The sequence below is a fragment of the Glycine soja genome, chromosome 14 (genome assembly GCF_004193775.1).
Source record: "Glycine soja cultivar W05 chromosome 14, ASM419377v2, whole genome shotgun sequence".
In the NCBI taxonomy this organism is placed as follows: domain Eukaryota; kingdom Viridiplantae; phylum Streptophyta; class Magnoliopsida; order Fabales; family Fabaceae; genus Glycine; species Glycine soja.
The window spans coordinates 25647385-25659853 of record NC_041015.1 but is presented as its reverse complement, the minus strand read 5'-3'; the positions used below and the strand labels follow the sequence as shown (position 1 = coordinate 25659853).

General features: G+C 37.2%; 1 protein-coding gene across 3 annotated transcripts; it reads right to left on the bottom strand.

Annotated features, from left to right (window-relative positions):
• Nucleotides 1-1395: 1395 nt before the first annotated feature.
• Nucleotides 1396-11961, bottom strand: LOC114382959 (exosome complex component RRP43-like). 3 transcript variants are annotated; one of them, XM_028342506.1, is made up of 9 exons: nt 11824-11961; nt 10576-10766; nt 10420-10469; nt 10244-10313; nt 10044-10149; nt 9235-9301; nt 8998-9097; nt 2161-2444; nt 1396-1670 (listed from the first exon to the last, which is right to left on the bottom strand). In XM_028342506.1, the coding sequence occupies exons 2-9, from the start codon at nt 10733-10735 to the stop codon at nt 1584-1586; spliced, it is 924 nt and encodes a 307-aa protein (XP_028198307.1). In that variant the 5' UTR covers nt 10736-10766; nt 11824-11961; the 3' UTR covers nt 1396-1583. The 3 variants fall into 3 exon arrangements, with proteins under 3 accessions (XP_028198307.1, XP_028198309.1, XP_028198308.1); XM_028342508.1 differs by having other exon boundaries at nt 8998-9073; XM_028342507.1 differs by having other exon boundaries at nt 10576-10749.
• Between the last annotated feature and the right edge of the window lie 508 nt (nt 11962-12469).

Here is a 12469-nt window from a genome sequence, read left to right as displayed (position 1 = left end):
TATCTTCAACTCTATTTGCAAGGCATTCATCCTCACTCTCAGTCTTTCCATATTCACCTCTCATCAAAAGGATTGATTTTGGACTTTTAGAGATTTTGGATGTTCTTATTACAACCTTCAACCTATAATAGCATTCAACATTACACACATGACTGTCATTGCTATTGTTAGATGATCCACCTTTCCCCATGGCTTCTTTTTCCACCATACTCATCATGTGAATGATAGGTCCATCACCAATATTGGGCCTAATGTTGTTGAAAGACCAAGAATAAACATGAAGACCTCAACTCTTGCAGGGGATTTCAACTTTGAATTCAATAAAATTAACTTTGTTGTAAATACAACCTTTTATTAGCTGGTAGTAGCTGTAGTTATCATTGGAATTGTGGACACATGTAGCCTTAGTGTTTTAGCTATATGTATGTAGTCTTTGGCATCTTTGAGAAAGGAATGAAAAATTCAAAATTGTTAGTTTATCTCTTTTAGTTGTATAATTAGGAGTAGAGGTAGCATAGCTTTTTTGCTACCTATCAACCCATTTCCATGAAATTTGAGCAGCAAAGGAAGAACAACAAAACTTGCATTCATGGCTGGAAGAAGAAAAAAATATTGTATTCAACTTGGGGAAAAAAATTAGCAGTTGAAGTTGGGAGAAGAAAATAGAGTTGCCTTTAGAAGAGAACATATAATGGTGGTGGGGAAAAAGTAGTTGTTGCAATTCAAGGGTTACTTTCTTGCAAAAGGTTTTCAATGTAAAAAAAAAATAATAATAACATTTGGTCCTACTAACAAATCAATTCATCCTATTCATCATTGGAGTCAACAACACACACATGAAAATTTTGGCTAACAAATCTGTCAACAAATACCATCTAGAATAATTTGTTTTCCTTGACAGATATTTAATATCTGAACTAAATTGCCGCACTTTTCACAAATCTGTAAACAATTTTATTTTATTTCATCTTTCAAGGAATAAACTATCAATGCATTATAAGTTTAGCAACTAAAGAAACAATTTATCAAGAATTTAATTTTCTATTTCAAAGAACTAATTATAAATGCCTAATCAAAAAAAGACAAAAATAAGTATTTATTCAGTAACATTTAAAATTTAAAATTGTTACCCTGGTGATGCAACAACCCATTTTAGGTTAGGATTTATTTGAGAGGAATAGGAAAATTAATACAAGTTTAACATACCTTGCGGTTTAGTTTGATTTAGAGAAAATATAAGAACCAGCAACCAAACCGAATAAAAAATGATTTTTTATCTTTATTTTCAAATTTTTAACGATTGTCTAGCTTTTGGTTTTTAGATCAGTGTTACAAGTTTGAACTAGTTTGAATCGGTTTTTGAACAGAATTATATCCCAAAAACCATCCGCCATATATGTGAAATCAAATGCCGAAATGACAACAAATTAATGTTCCAATAGATGGAATAAATTCGTAAAATAATTTCTTTTATAGTGAAAGGCCACAGTACCTGTGATCCTGATTCCTGAATGTACAAATACTATAATAATTTAAACAACCATTCAGGACAAAAAAGATTACTGTGTAATTAATAATTCTACTCAAACCACCACCTCCATAGCAGAATTTTCTTTGTCTAAGTAGCTCTTTAGTTCCTTTACTCTTTGCCCCGTTAGCCCGACACAATCCTGAAATCACAAGTATCGTTATAACTACTGTATAATTTCAGTAAATGATTCATATCAGGTAGAATACTAAACTTTTCTGTTTTGGGGATTTTAATACACATTAATTAAATTTCCACAATCAACCGTACTTTGTCATAATTTGACCCTTAAAATTAAAAACTCAATAAACCTCTAAAATGAATGAACACCTAGGAGAAGATTGAATAAAAAACTCGTACAATTAAACAATGATAGATGATATTAATAAATAAATTTGAACCTCAATCAGACAGATGCAAGCCTTTAAATGGTCCTGCTTTGAATATCAGTTGGGGCATATGAAGGTCTCAGAGGACCTCATAACTTATATTCATTTGAAGAACTGACTTAAAATTTTAAAAGTATTGACTAATTTTTTCAAAATTGTTCACTAATGCATTATGTTAATGACTTAATGCTATAACAGTGATATGGTTCACCTTGTTAGTTCGATTGCAATGTTCAAACTAACCTGGATAGCAGAAGTATAGGCAAGAGCTGGCCCACCAGGCTTGTAAAGAGATATTAGTTGACCGGATGTATCCAAAACTATTGTCACATGGGTTTCCATAATAGATTCTTCTTCAGCAGTAGGATCTGCCAAGATGTAATTCTTGTGAAGTATGCATGTTAATGAGAATGGAATGCTTCTTAATGTAAGCTTCCTCTTCTCCTTATTGACTGGCTTTTGTCCATCTTCGCCAGACACGAGTACTATTTTGCCATCATCATTCATGGCAACAGCAGGAATTTGCACTGTCAATGCAGAAATTCGTATAAGACAAAACCAATATTGTAATACCACAACAGTGTTGAAGGCATCACATTGAGAACATCAATAGCAACATATAACTTCTCTTTAACCACAAGAAAAATCTATCTTCTGAATGATTCTGTTGGGAACCTTAGCTATACTGTATAAAAGGAAGTGTCCTCTGTACTAAAAAATCCGAAAAACATCAATGGAGTAGATTGAGGGTTACTGCATTAGCATAGTTATGCAGAGTGCAATAGAGGTTCTATAGTACCATTGCGGCACAGAACAGAAGCTGGCCACTAGAGAGATGCTGTCATGCGGTATTTTTGTTGTATTGGGTATTGCAGTTCTGTAGCATGTAATAGTGGCATAATGTTGATGGGTTAGGTAAACCCAATTCCCCCCAAGCTCCAATGTCATAATGGGGGCTATTTTAGGATACAAAGGAAAGGACATCTAGTCCTTAGTCAAACTACCCTAACTCCCCACCTCCCCACCTCCCCCACACCCAATTCAGCAACAAACATGACAACCTTCTCTAGTCTCTCTTTTTCTCCTCTCCAACTGATTTATCTGCACCCACTCATCTTCACCAGAGATGACAACTCCAGCCATTTTCCGGTGACTGAGTGTGGTGAAGGACTGCAACCTTCTCATCTCAACAGAACAAAGTCAACAAACTAGTGAGATTACGTCTTCTCTCTGATGGTCATGCCAGTGACCACCCACTGTGGTCTCTTACTGTATAGAAAGCATAACTATTTTATTCAGAAAGATGCATACGAAGTTTAGCGTCCTATGTTTCTACTAAAAATTCCAAAAGTTTGCGTAATGATGACCGAGAGCACCCCATAAGTAGGTATCCTGATAGGAATGCTGATGAGCTAGTGGGCATTGATGAGGGCCCAAGACCTAAGGTATGGAGAGTCTACCAAAGAAAGAATAAGAAGGGTATTATGGGGAACGTTGGCAACAGAAAGAATGATTACGTGGAAGAGAATATTGTGTGAAGATTTGCATGAGGTGCTTGGAGTGAGGTGTATATAAGGGTGGTTAGAGGAAAGAGAAGGGGAGCTAAGTTTTCTGTTAGCAAAGGCAATTCACTAGCGTGAATTGAGGAGCCATTGTGCTATGGAGAATTGATAGTTTGTTATCAATTCTATCTTCATTTTTCATATATTGTAATAAGCCATTTCCATTATAATATATCCATTTCCATTCCATTACTGTTCTAGTAATTTACTGTTTCATTTCCTGTTTTTGTTGATACCCATCAATTGGTCCGACCTGCCGGATCAATTCCCCTGGAACCAGTGATTGTAGATGCCAAGGAAACCCAAAATGGGTGATCGGATTGAAGCTCTGGAGACACAGATGGGAAATGTCACAACGACATTGCAAGAGCTTGCTCTGCAAATGTCACAACACGCTCAGCAGATGCAACAGCAGAGTTTGGTTTTAACTGAGCTCAGTAAACAAATCGGTCAGAAGGGAGCAACGCAAGAAGGTGAGGCTTTTGTGGGTGATTCATCACAGAACGAGTCTCGTCTCGCCGGAAAGAAGGTGAAACTACCCCTCTTCGAAGGTGAGGATCCAGTGGCGTGGATCACACGTGCTGAGATCTACTTTGACGTGCAGAATACACCGGAGGAGATGCGTGTGAAGCTGTCACGATTGAGCATGGGAGGATCCACAATCCATTGGTTCAATTTGCTAATGGAAACAGAGGACGATCTTTCATGGGAGAAGCTGAAGAAAGCACTAATTGCGCGGTACGGTGGCCGGCGATTAGAGAATCCGTTTGAAGAGTTATCTACGTTGAGACAAACGGGAAGTGTGGAGGAGTTTGTCGAGGCGTTTGAGCTGTTGTCGTCTCAGGTGGGACGTTTACCTGAGGAGCAATACTTGGGTTACTTTATGAGTGGGTTGAAAGCACCCATACGACGGAGGGTAAGGACTCTCAACCCTGCCAATCGTATGCAGATGATGAGAATTGCGAAGGATGTGGAGGAAGAGCTTCGCGAGGAAGACGATGATGAAAACAGAGCCTCTATGAAGAAGAATGTGGGTCGTAGTGAATATGGGCCTAGATCTAAATTCCGGACTGGGTCCAACCTGACCCAGAAGGAAATAACCCGTTTCTCAAAATCGGGTTGGACTAACCCATCTCGCAAAACTGTTTCTATTGGATCCACTTCCAATACGACGTCGTCGTTGAGTTCAACAGGAAGGAAACACGAAGGGGATCGTCGTGGTGGTACGAACGATCGGTGGAGAGGGATTAGCAGTGAGGAAATGGAGGAAAGACGAGCTAAGGGCTTATGCTTCAAGTGTGGGGGTAAGTACCACCCTACTCAACACAAATGCCCTGAACGTTCACTGCGTGTGCTTATTTTGGGTGATGGTGAGTCTTTGAATGATGACGGTGAGATTGTAGCCATGGAGGGTGAAGAGTCGGAGGAGGAAGAGATGACGGAGGCGGAGTGTAAGTTGATTGGAGTTTTGGGGAAGATGGGGGAGTCTCAAACAATGAAAATTGAAGGGAAGTTGGAGCATGTTAATGTGGGTGTGCTCATCGATAGTGGAGCAAGCCATAGTTTCATCTCTCCAGAGTTGGTCACTGCTTTGGGTTTGAAGGTTACTCCAACCACTGTGAAGAGCATCAAGTTAGGGGATGGTCACAAGGTGTTATCTGAAGGGGTTTGCAGAAGAGTTAGACTTGTCCTAGGGTCTAATGAGTTTGAAATTGATGCGTTGGTATTAGGACTGGGTGGTTTGGATGTGGTTCTAGGAGTCTCTTGGCTCAGTACTTTGGGCAAGGTGGTGATGGATTGGAAGGATCTAACCATGCAGTTTTGGCATAATGGTGAAATGATGACTTTGAAGGGTCAAGGTGGAAGGCAGTTAGTTCAAGGATGTTTGCACACATACTTAGAAGGGAAGGACAGAGCTATGAGTCCTATTGAGTTATGGTCTCTTGAAGAGAAGCTACTGGACAGTAATGTGAAAATTCAAGGAAACATTGGTGATTTGCTAACAACTTTTCCTGAAGTGTTTACAGAACAATTATCATTACCTCCCATAAGAAGTCAGGTACATCAGATAAATCTTATTCCTAATTATGGACCTGTTAATATGCGACCATATAAGTATCCTCATCACCAGAAGGAGGAGATTGAGAAGCAAGTGGCTGAGTTACTTCAAGCTGGAGTAATCAGGCCTAGTATGAGTGCTTTCTCTAGCCCTGTTATTTTAGTTAAAAAGAAAGATGGCTCTTGGAGGATGTGTGTGGATTATAGATCCTTGAACAAAGCTACAGTGCCAGACAAATATCCTATACCTGTAGTTGATGAACTGTTGGATGAGTTGTTTGGGTCTACAGTTTTTTCTAAGATTGATTTAAAGTCTGGCTATCATCAGATACGGGTGCATGAGCAAGATATCCATAAGACAGCTTTTAGAACCCACAATGGCCACTATGAATATCTGGTCATGCCTTTTGGATTGATGAATGCTCCAGCAACATTTCAGGCAACAATGAATGATATATTCAGACCCTTTCTTAGACAGTTTGTGCTGGTGTTTTTTGATGACATTCTTGTTTATAGCAAGAATGAACAGGACCATTTGAACCATGTAAAACTAGTGCTGGAAGTTTTGGTGAAGCATTGTTTTGTGGCAAACAAGAAGAAGTGCAGTTTTGGTTGTTCACAAGTGGATTATTTAGGCCATATCATCTCTGCTGCTGGTGTGTCTGTTGATCCTAGTAAAGTGAAGTGCATAATGGAGTGGCCTGAGCCTAAGACTGTAAAAGGGGTGAGGGGTTTCTTAGGTCTCACTGGTTACTATAGGAAGTTTGTTAAAGACTATGGTAAAATTGCTAGACCACTCACAGATTTAACAAAAAAAGACAACTTCTTATGGAATGAGTCTGCTAGGGAAGCTTTTCAGAAGCTGAAGACAGTCATGACCACATCTCCTGTCCTAGCATTACCAAACTTTGATGTGGCTTTTGAAGTGGAGTGTGATGCAGCTGGTAGGGGCATTGGAGCTGTTCTTATGCAAAACAGACAACCAATTGCCTATTTCAGCAAAGCCTTGTCTGAAAATAACTTGGCTAAGTCTGTTTATGAAAAAGAATTAATGGCATTGGTTCTTTCAATCCAACACTGGAGACACTACTTGTTAGGGAAGGAATTTGTAGTGTATACAGACCATAAGAGCCTGAAGCATTTCCTACAACAAAAGATTTCTTCACCAGACCAGCAATGTTGGTTGGCTAAGCTGTTAGGCTACCAATTTGAAGTAAAGTATAAACCGGGTTTGGAAAACAAAGCTGCAGATGCATTGTCCAGATGCTATGATGATTGTGAGTTAGCAGTTATGGCTTATTCACCTGTGTGGATAGGTAGGCAGCAACTGCTGAAAGATGTGGAAAATGATGTGTCGGTTCAGGAATTGCTAAAGAAAGTGGTGGAAAATCCTGACAAGTACCCTGGTTTTGTGATACATCAAGGGGTATTGTTGTATCAGGATCGTTTGGTGATAGGTAAGAATTCATCAATGATTCCTCAGCTGTTAAAAGAATGTCATGAAACACCAATGGGAGGTCATTCTGGATTTTTGAGAACTTACAAGAGAGTAGCTGAGAACTTGTATTGGATAGGTATGCAGAAAACAGTCAGGGACTATGTTAGAGCATGTGATGTGTGCCAACGACAGAAATATGCTGCGACAACTCCTGGAGGGTTACTACAACCTCTACCCATACCTAATGCCATATGGGAGGACTTGTCTATTGATTTCATAACTGGATTGCCTAAGTCTAGGGGTTATGAGGCAATATTGGTTGTTGTGGATAGGCTCTCTAAATACAGTCATTTCATTTTGTTAAAACATCCCTACACAGCTAAGACCATAGCAGAGATTTTTGTGAAGGAAGTGATAAGGCTACATGGCATTCCTATGTCAATTGTGAGTGACAGAGACCCTCTGTTTATTAGTCATTTTTGGAGAGAAATTTTTAAGCTACAGGGGACAAGTCTGAAAATGAGTTCATCTTACCATCCAGAGACAGATGGACAAACAGAGGTTATAAACCGATGTTTAGAGAGCTATCTTAGGTGTTTTGTGGCTGAACAACCTAAAACCTGGTCTTATTGGGTGTCATGGGCAGAGTATTGGTACAATACTACCTACCATGAGTCAATTGGAAAAACCCCTTTTGAGGTAGTGTATGGCAGACAACCTCCCAAGTTAATTCGATTCCTTAGTAATGAAACTAAGGTAGCTGCAGTGGCTTTGGAATTACAGGAGAGGGATGAGGCTTTGAGTCAATTGAAAGCTCATCTTTTGAGGGCTCAACAACAGATGAAGACTTATGCTGACAAGAAGAGAAGAGATGTGGAGTTTGAAGTGGGAGAGTGGGTGTTCTTGAAACTGAGGCCTCATAGGCAGCAGTCTGTTGTGAAGAGAATTAACCAGAAGCTAGCAGCCAGATTTTATGGACCTTTCAAAATCATTAAAAAAATTGGTGCAGTGGCCTATAAACTGCAACTGCCTGATCAGTCCAAAATCCACCCTATATTTCATGTTTCATTGCTTAAGAAGGCTGTAGGGGAATATCATGTGCAGAATGAGTTGCCTAAAGATCTTGAAGTAATCATGGATGAGGAAATTTATCCTGTTAGAGTGCTGGGTACTAGAATCATTATGAAGAATGGCAGTTCAGTTCCTCAGAGTCTTATTCAATGGAAAGACAAGTCTATTGATGATGTGACATGGGAAGATGATGTTGTTATTAGGGGACAGTTTCCGAAATTTAACCTTGAGGACAAGGTTCTTATTGAAGAGGGTGGTATTGATAGGAATGCTGATGAGCTAGTGGGCATTGATGAGGGCCCAAGACCTAAGGTATGGAGAGTCTACCAAAGAAAGAATAAGAAGGGTATTATGGGGAACGTTGGCAACAGAAAGAATGATTACGTGGAAGGGAATATTGTGTGAAGATTTGCATGAGGTGCTTGGAGTGAGGTGTATATAAGGGTGGTTAGAGGAAAGAGAAGGGGAGCTAAGTTTTCTGTTAGCAAAGGCAATTCACTAGCGTGAATTGAGGAGCCATTGTGCTATGGAGAATTGATAGTTTGTTATCAATTCTATCTTCATTTTTCATATATTGTAATAAGCCATTTCCATTATAATATATCCATTTCCATTCCATTACTGTTCTAGTAATTTACTGTTTCATTTCCTGTTTTTGTTGATACCATCATATCCTTAGCCAGTGCTACGTAACAAGAGGTAATAGCCTCCAAAAAATAAATTGACAAAGTAACAAAACAGGATAACAACTAAAAGATAAACATAATAATTGTAGCAACCCTATTCTATCTAACCCCCTTGGCTGACATATCATCAGCTGGTTTTTTCTTCTTTTTGTTCCTAAATTTCCTCATGTACAGTTTTCAAATGTGGGCCTTATTATTCTGAATAAGGGGTTGGTCTAATAGATGCATAATATGAATAAATTACAGTGAATATGACATTACTTACAATGAGATAAGGCAGCAACTGCAGAAATTAATGCAGCATCAAAAAGAGCACCATCAGCATCCAAACAATAGATATCCTGCATGATAGAGAAGGCAGCATTCTGTCGTTCAATAGATTAATAACAACACCATCAGAGCAAACAAAGACAGAGTGCCTCACACCGAATGAGGTGTGCTATGCACTCTTTCTATAGCTGATATGTGAAATTTGGTAAATGCCGTCCATATAAAAGCTAACCAGGTAAGCCATCCATGCAGCTTTTCCACCAACCAAGGACAATTCTTTCAAATCAATCATTCTAGAACTGCAAAAACAAGTATAGGTCGGAAAAAAAAAGGTTAATATCTACTGGAGTCCAATTTTACAGATCAAACAAGTAATCCAGATTATCGATCACCATGAAGGTTGACAAAGACCCTGTATGTTTGGATGGAGGGGCAGGGAAGGGAGGGTAAAGTCTTCAGTTTTTGTTAGAAGGTTTCATGATAATCCATCATTTTATATCAATTATTCTAAGAAAATTATATTAGAGAATATATACTTCAATACAATTTTATCCATCTTGCTTTTCACTAAAAAAATCATCCCATCCCTAACATACAACTAAATGATACAAATACAAGTCCATAAAGACAACAGGTGGGGAAAACCATTGAAAAGATTTTAAATAGAGGGGGGAAATCTTGTCTAATCTGCCAACCACTTTAAACGGCATACTTTCAGTTAAATGTTCATACATGATCACAATTAGCATTCATAATTCTATGTACATTACAGTAAGAATATATCAAAAGATGAGCATCCTCATTCAAAAAGGGGACATTTGCATTGAGTATAAAACATACTCTAGGAAAAGGAGGGTGAAGTGGCTTTGGAAGAATTCAAAGAAATAAATCACAAACAAATTTTATCTTGATATCTAAGAACCAAACATAAAATTCCCTTTTTATTCACCAAAGGTAGGTGAAGTGACTTTGATAGATTAGTTTCTTGCATCATCTGAAATAATTGAACCTAACAAAGTGACAGCGAAGATTATAATATGCCTTGAAATGGTGTCAGACAACTGCTTTGATACCACCGGTGATGCTTCAGCAGGCCTGCCAGGCCTAACAATCGGAGAACAAATTGGAGGCATGTGGAAATCAATAGCTGAAATAACAGATATTAACATGTTAATTTTATGGCCAGTGAGCAAAAAGACTTAATAACTAACAATTAAGTGGCACATTGAGTGATAGCCAACCTAGACAGCCCTCATCTGGAGACTCCAAGGAGGGAGTCATGACTTCCATTTTAATAGCAGTCAACATAGTCTGAGAAAATATCAAATAGGATGTCGTTAAATCCATTCCATAATAAAATCAAGAACCCAAATTCACAACAACATTTAACAAAAAAGACACAATTAGAGTGACTAACAGTTGATCCAATCTTCACAAGAGCCGACCCATTAGCAGACGCAACAGCACCTGATCAAGTGAGTTAACCACCTAAGTTTGAATCCAAGTGTAAATAACAAACTACATACCAAAGATTTTACAGATTGTATTCAGTAGGGGAAAAAAAGTAACTAACCAAGAAAAATACTTGTTTCTCTAGCTTTTCCAAGTGGTCTACCATCTGGCCTTATAGATTCAGCAAGATGACGCTCAAAATATCGAAGTGGAAAAAGGCGTCTAAAGGCATCAACCTCCATCTCTGATGACAAATCCTCAGAAGCATTCGACAATCCCATCTATTTTCTATGTTCTGCAACAAAAAGAAAGCTGAGCAATAACAAAATTGAAAAAGTAAGAATAGCTGCCAGAAAAGTGAAAATAGCATTCAGTTGAAGTTTATTGAAGATCATCTTTTAGAGAAGTTATATGAGAGAGGTTCTACAAATTAGCTAATACAGAAGCTAATTTTAACTTATGGAGAAACTCATCATTTTTTTCTTCTTCTAAAAGTCCTTTTGGAGAAGCTTACATAAACAGGCCCATAAATCAAATAGTGTAGCATTTTCTCTTCTGTGATAAGATTTTTTTCGCCGTGATTGAGAAAAGATAAACCACACAAAATTATTTCTTTCATTCTTTAGTTAGTGTGTTTGTTTTCTTTGAGGAGATGCAAACCCTTATATAATACACATAATAGGAGTACAATACACTAAAAAAATAAAAAGTCTAATTACTCATTTGGTCCCTATAGTTGTACAAACTTTACCTTTTAGTCCATAAACTTAAAGTTCATCTCTTTTAGTCCTTATACATGCTATTTTAATCTCTTTTAGTCCCTATGAATTTAGACTTTTGAAACTAAAAGGGATTAAAACGCTATATATAGGGACTAAAAGGGATTAAAATGGTATGTATATGGACAAAAAATGGATAATTTTTAACTATAGGAACTAAAAGGTAAACTTTGTCCAGGACTAGATAGTAATTAAACCAAAAATAAAAACTCGATAACTTGTTTAATGTTATTAAACAAATCGAACCAGAGACAGAAATGGTGTCCCCAGTTTGTTTACCTAGTGTAATGTACCATGCAATGTTTCAGAATCATACAACGTGGCCAACCCTATTTCTTTCTTGAAACTATTAGACACTACTATAACACTCGCAAATTAAAGATAAATCACGGAGAAATAGATCCTCGAAACCCAATCAGCATTTTCAAAACCCATGAAGGAGTTAGGAGAAGCTACTGGTAACTGGAATAGACATTGTATCAAACATCTTAAAGGCATAGAGAAAGTGGGAAACCAAATTACAAAGATCCAACAAACCAATAATAATAATAATAATAATAATAATGAACCAAACAACAGCAGGCTCTTACTGTAGGTCCTGTCTAGAACGGTGGTAGGGATACGCAGCTAGGGCGAAGGATGAGTGAAGAGAAACCTCGATCTTTCTTTCCTGTGTCGCGAAAGAGAACTTCAAAACGCGAACAACAAATATAGGTTCACCAGTACTAATCCTAATGGCTATGGACATTTAATTTGAATTTTATTAAAAGGTTAAATAGTTAAATTTGTTTAGGAAGGTGTGATAAAAAAGATAAATTTAGTTGTAAAAATACAAAAACCTGCCATAAATAAATTAGTGCAAAATTATTTTATCATTTAGTTATATTATTTAATAACCAATTTAATAACAAATTATATTTTTTAACTAATTAGGTTATATTATAAAATTTAAGAATTAATTTATTATTAAATTGATTATGTGACTATTTTTTTTCTCTTTGTTTGCATCTAAATATTAAATATTTAAATTTGAACTTTTCACGTATTGACATGGATTAATTTATCAGTGATTCACAATTTTAGGAACAAATATAATATATTCTAATTAAAATGAAATTGTAATTTATAATGTCATCTAATTAAATGAATTGTCACTGTCATTATAAGATAAAATTAGAGATCTTCATAGGTCAAGTTAAGTTTGGTTAAACCCATCATAAATAGTGAGTCAGTTGA

Bases quoted from the DNA above. Each gene is read 5' to 3' on its own strand.
- LOC114382959 (XM_028342506.1), bottom strand. From the start codon at position 10,735: ATGGGATTGTCGAATGCTTCTGAGGATTTGTCATCAGAGATGGAGGTT. The intron at 10,470-10,575 runs GTTAGTTACTTT...TCACTTGATCAG, and splicing joins AGAAACAAGTATTTTTCTTG to GTGCTGTTGCGTCTGCTAAT. The intron at 9,302-10,043 runs GCATATTATAAT...TTGTTTTTGCAG, and splicing joins TTGTCTGACACCATTTCAAG to TTCTAGAATGATTGATTTGA.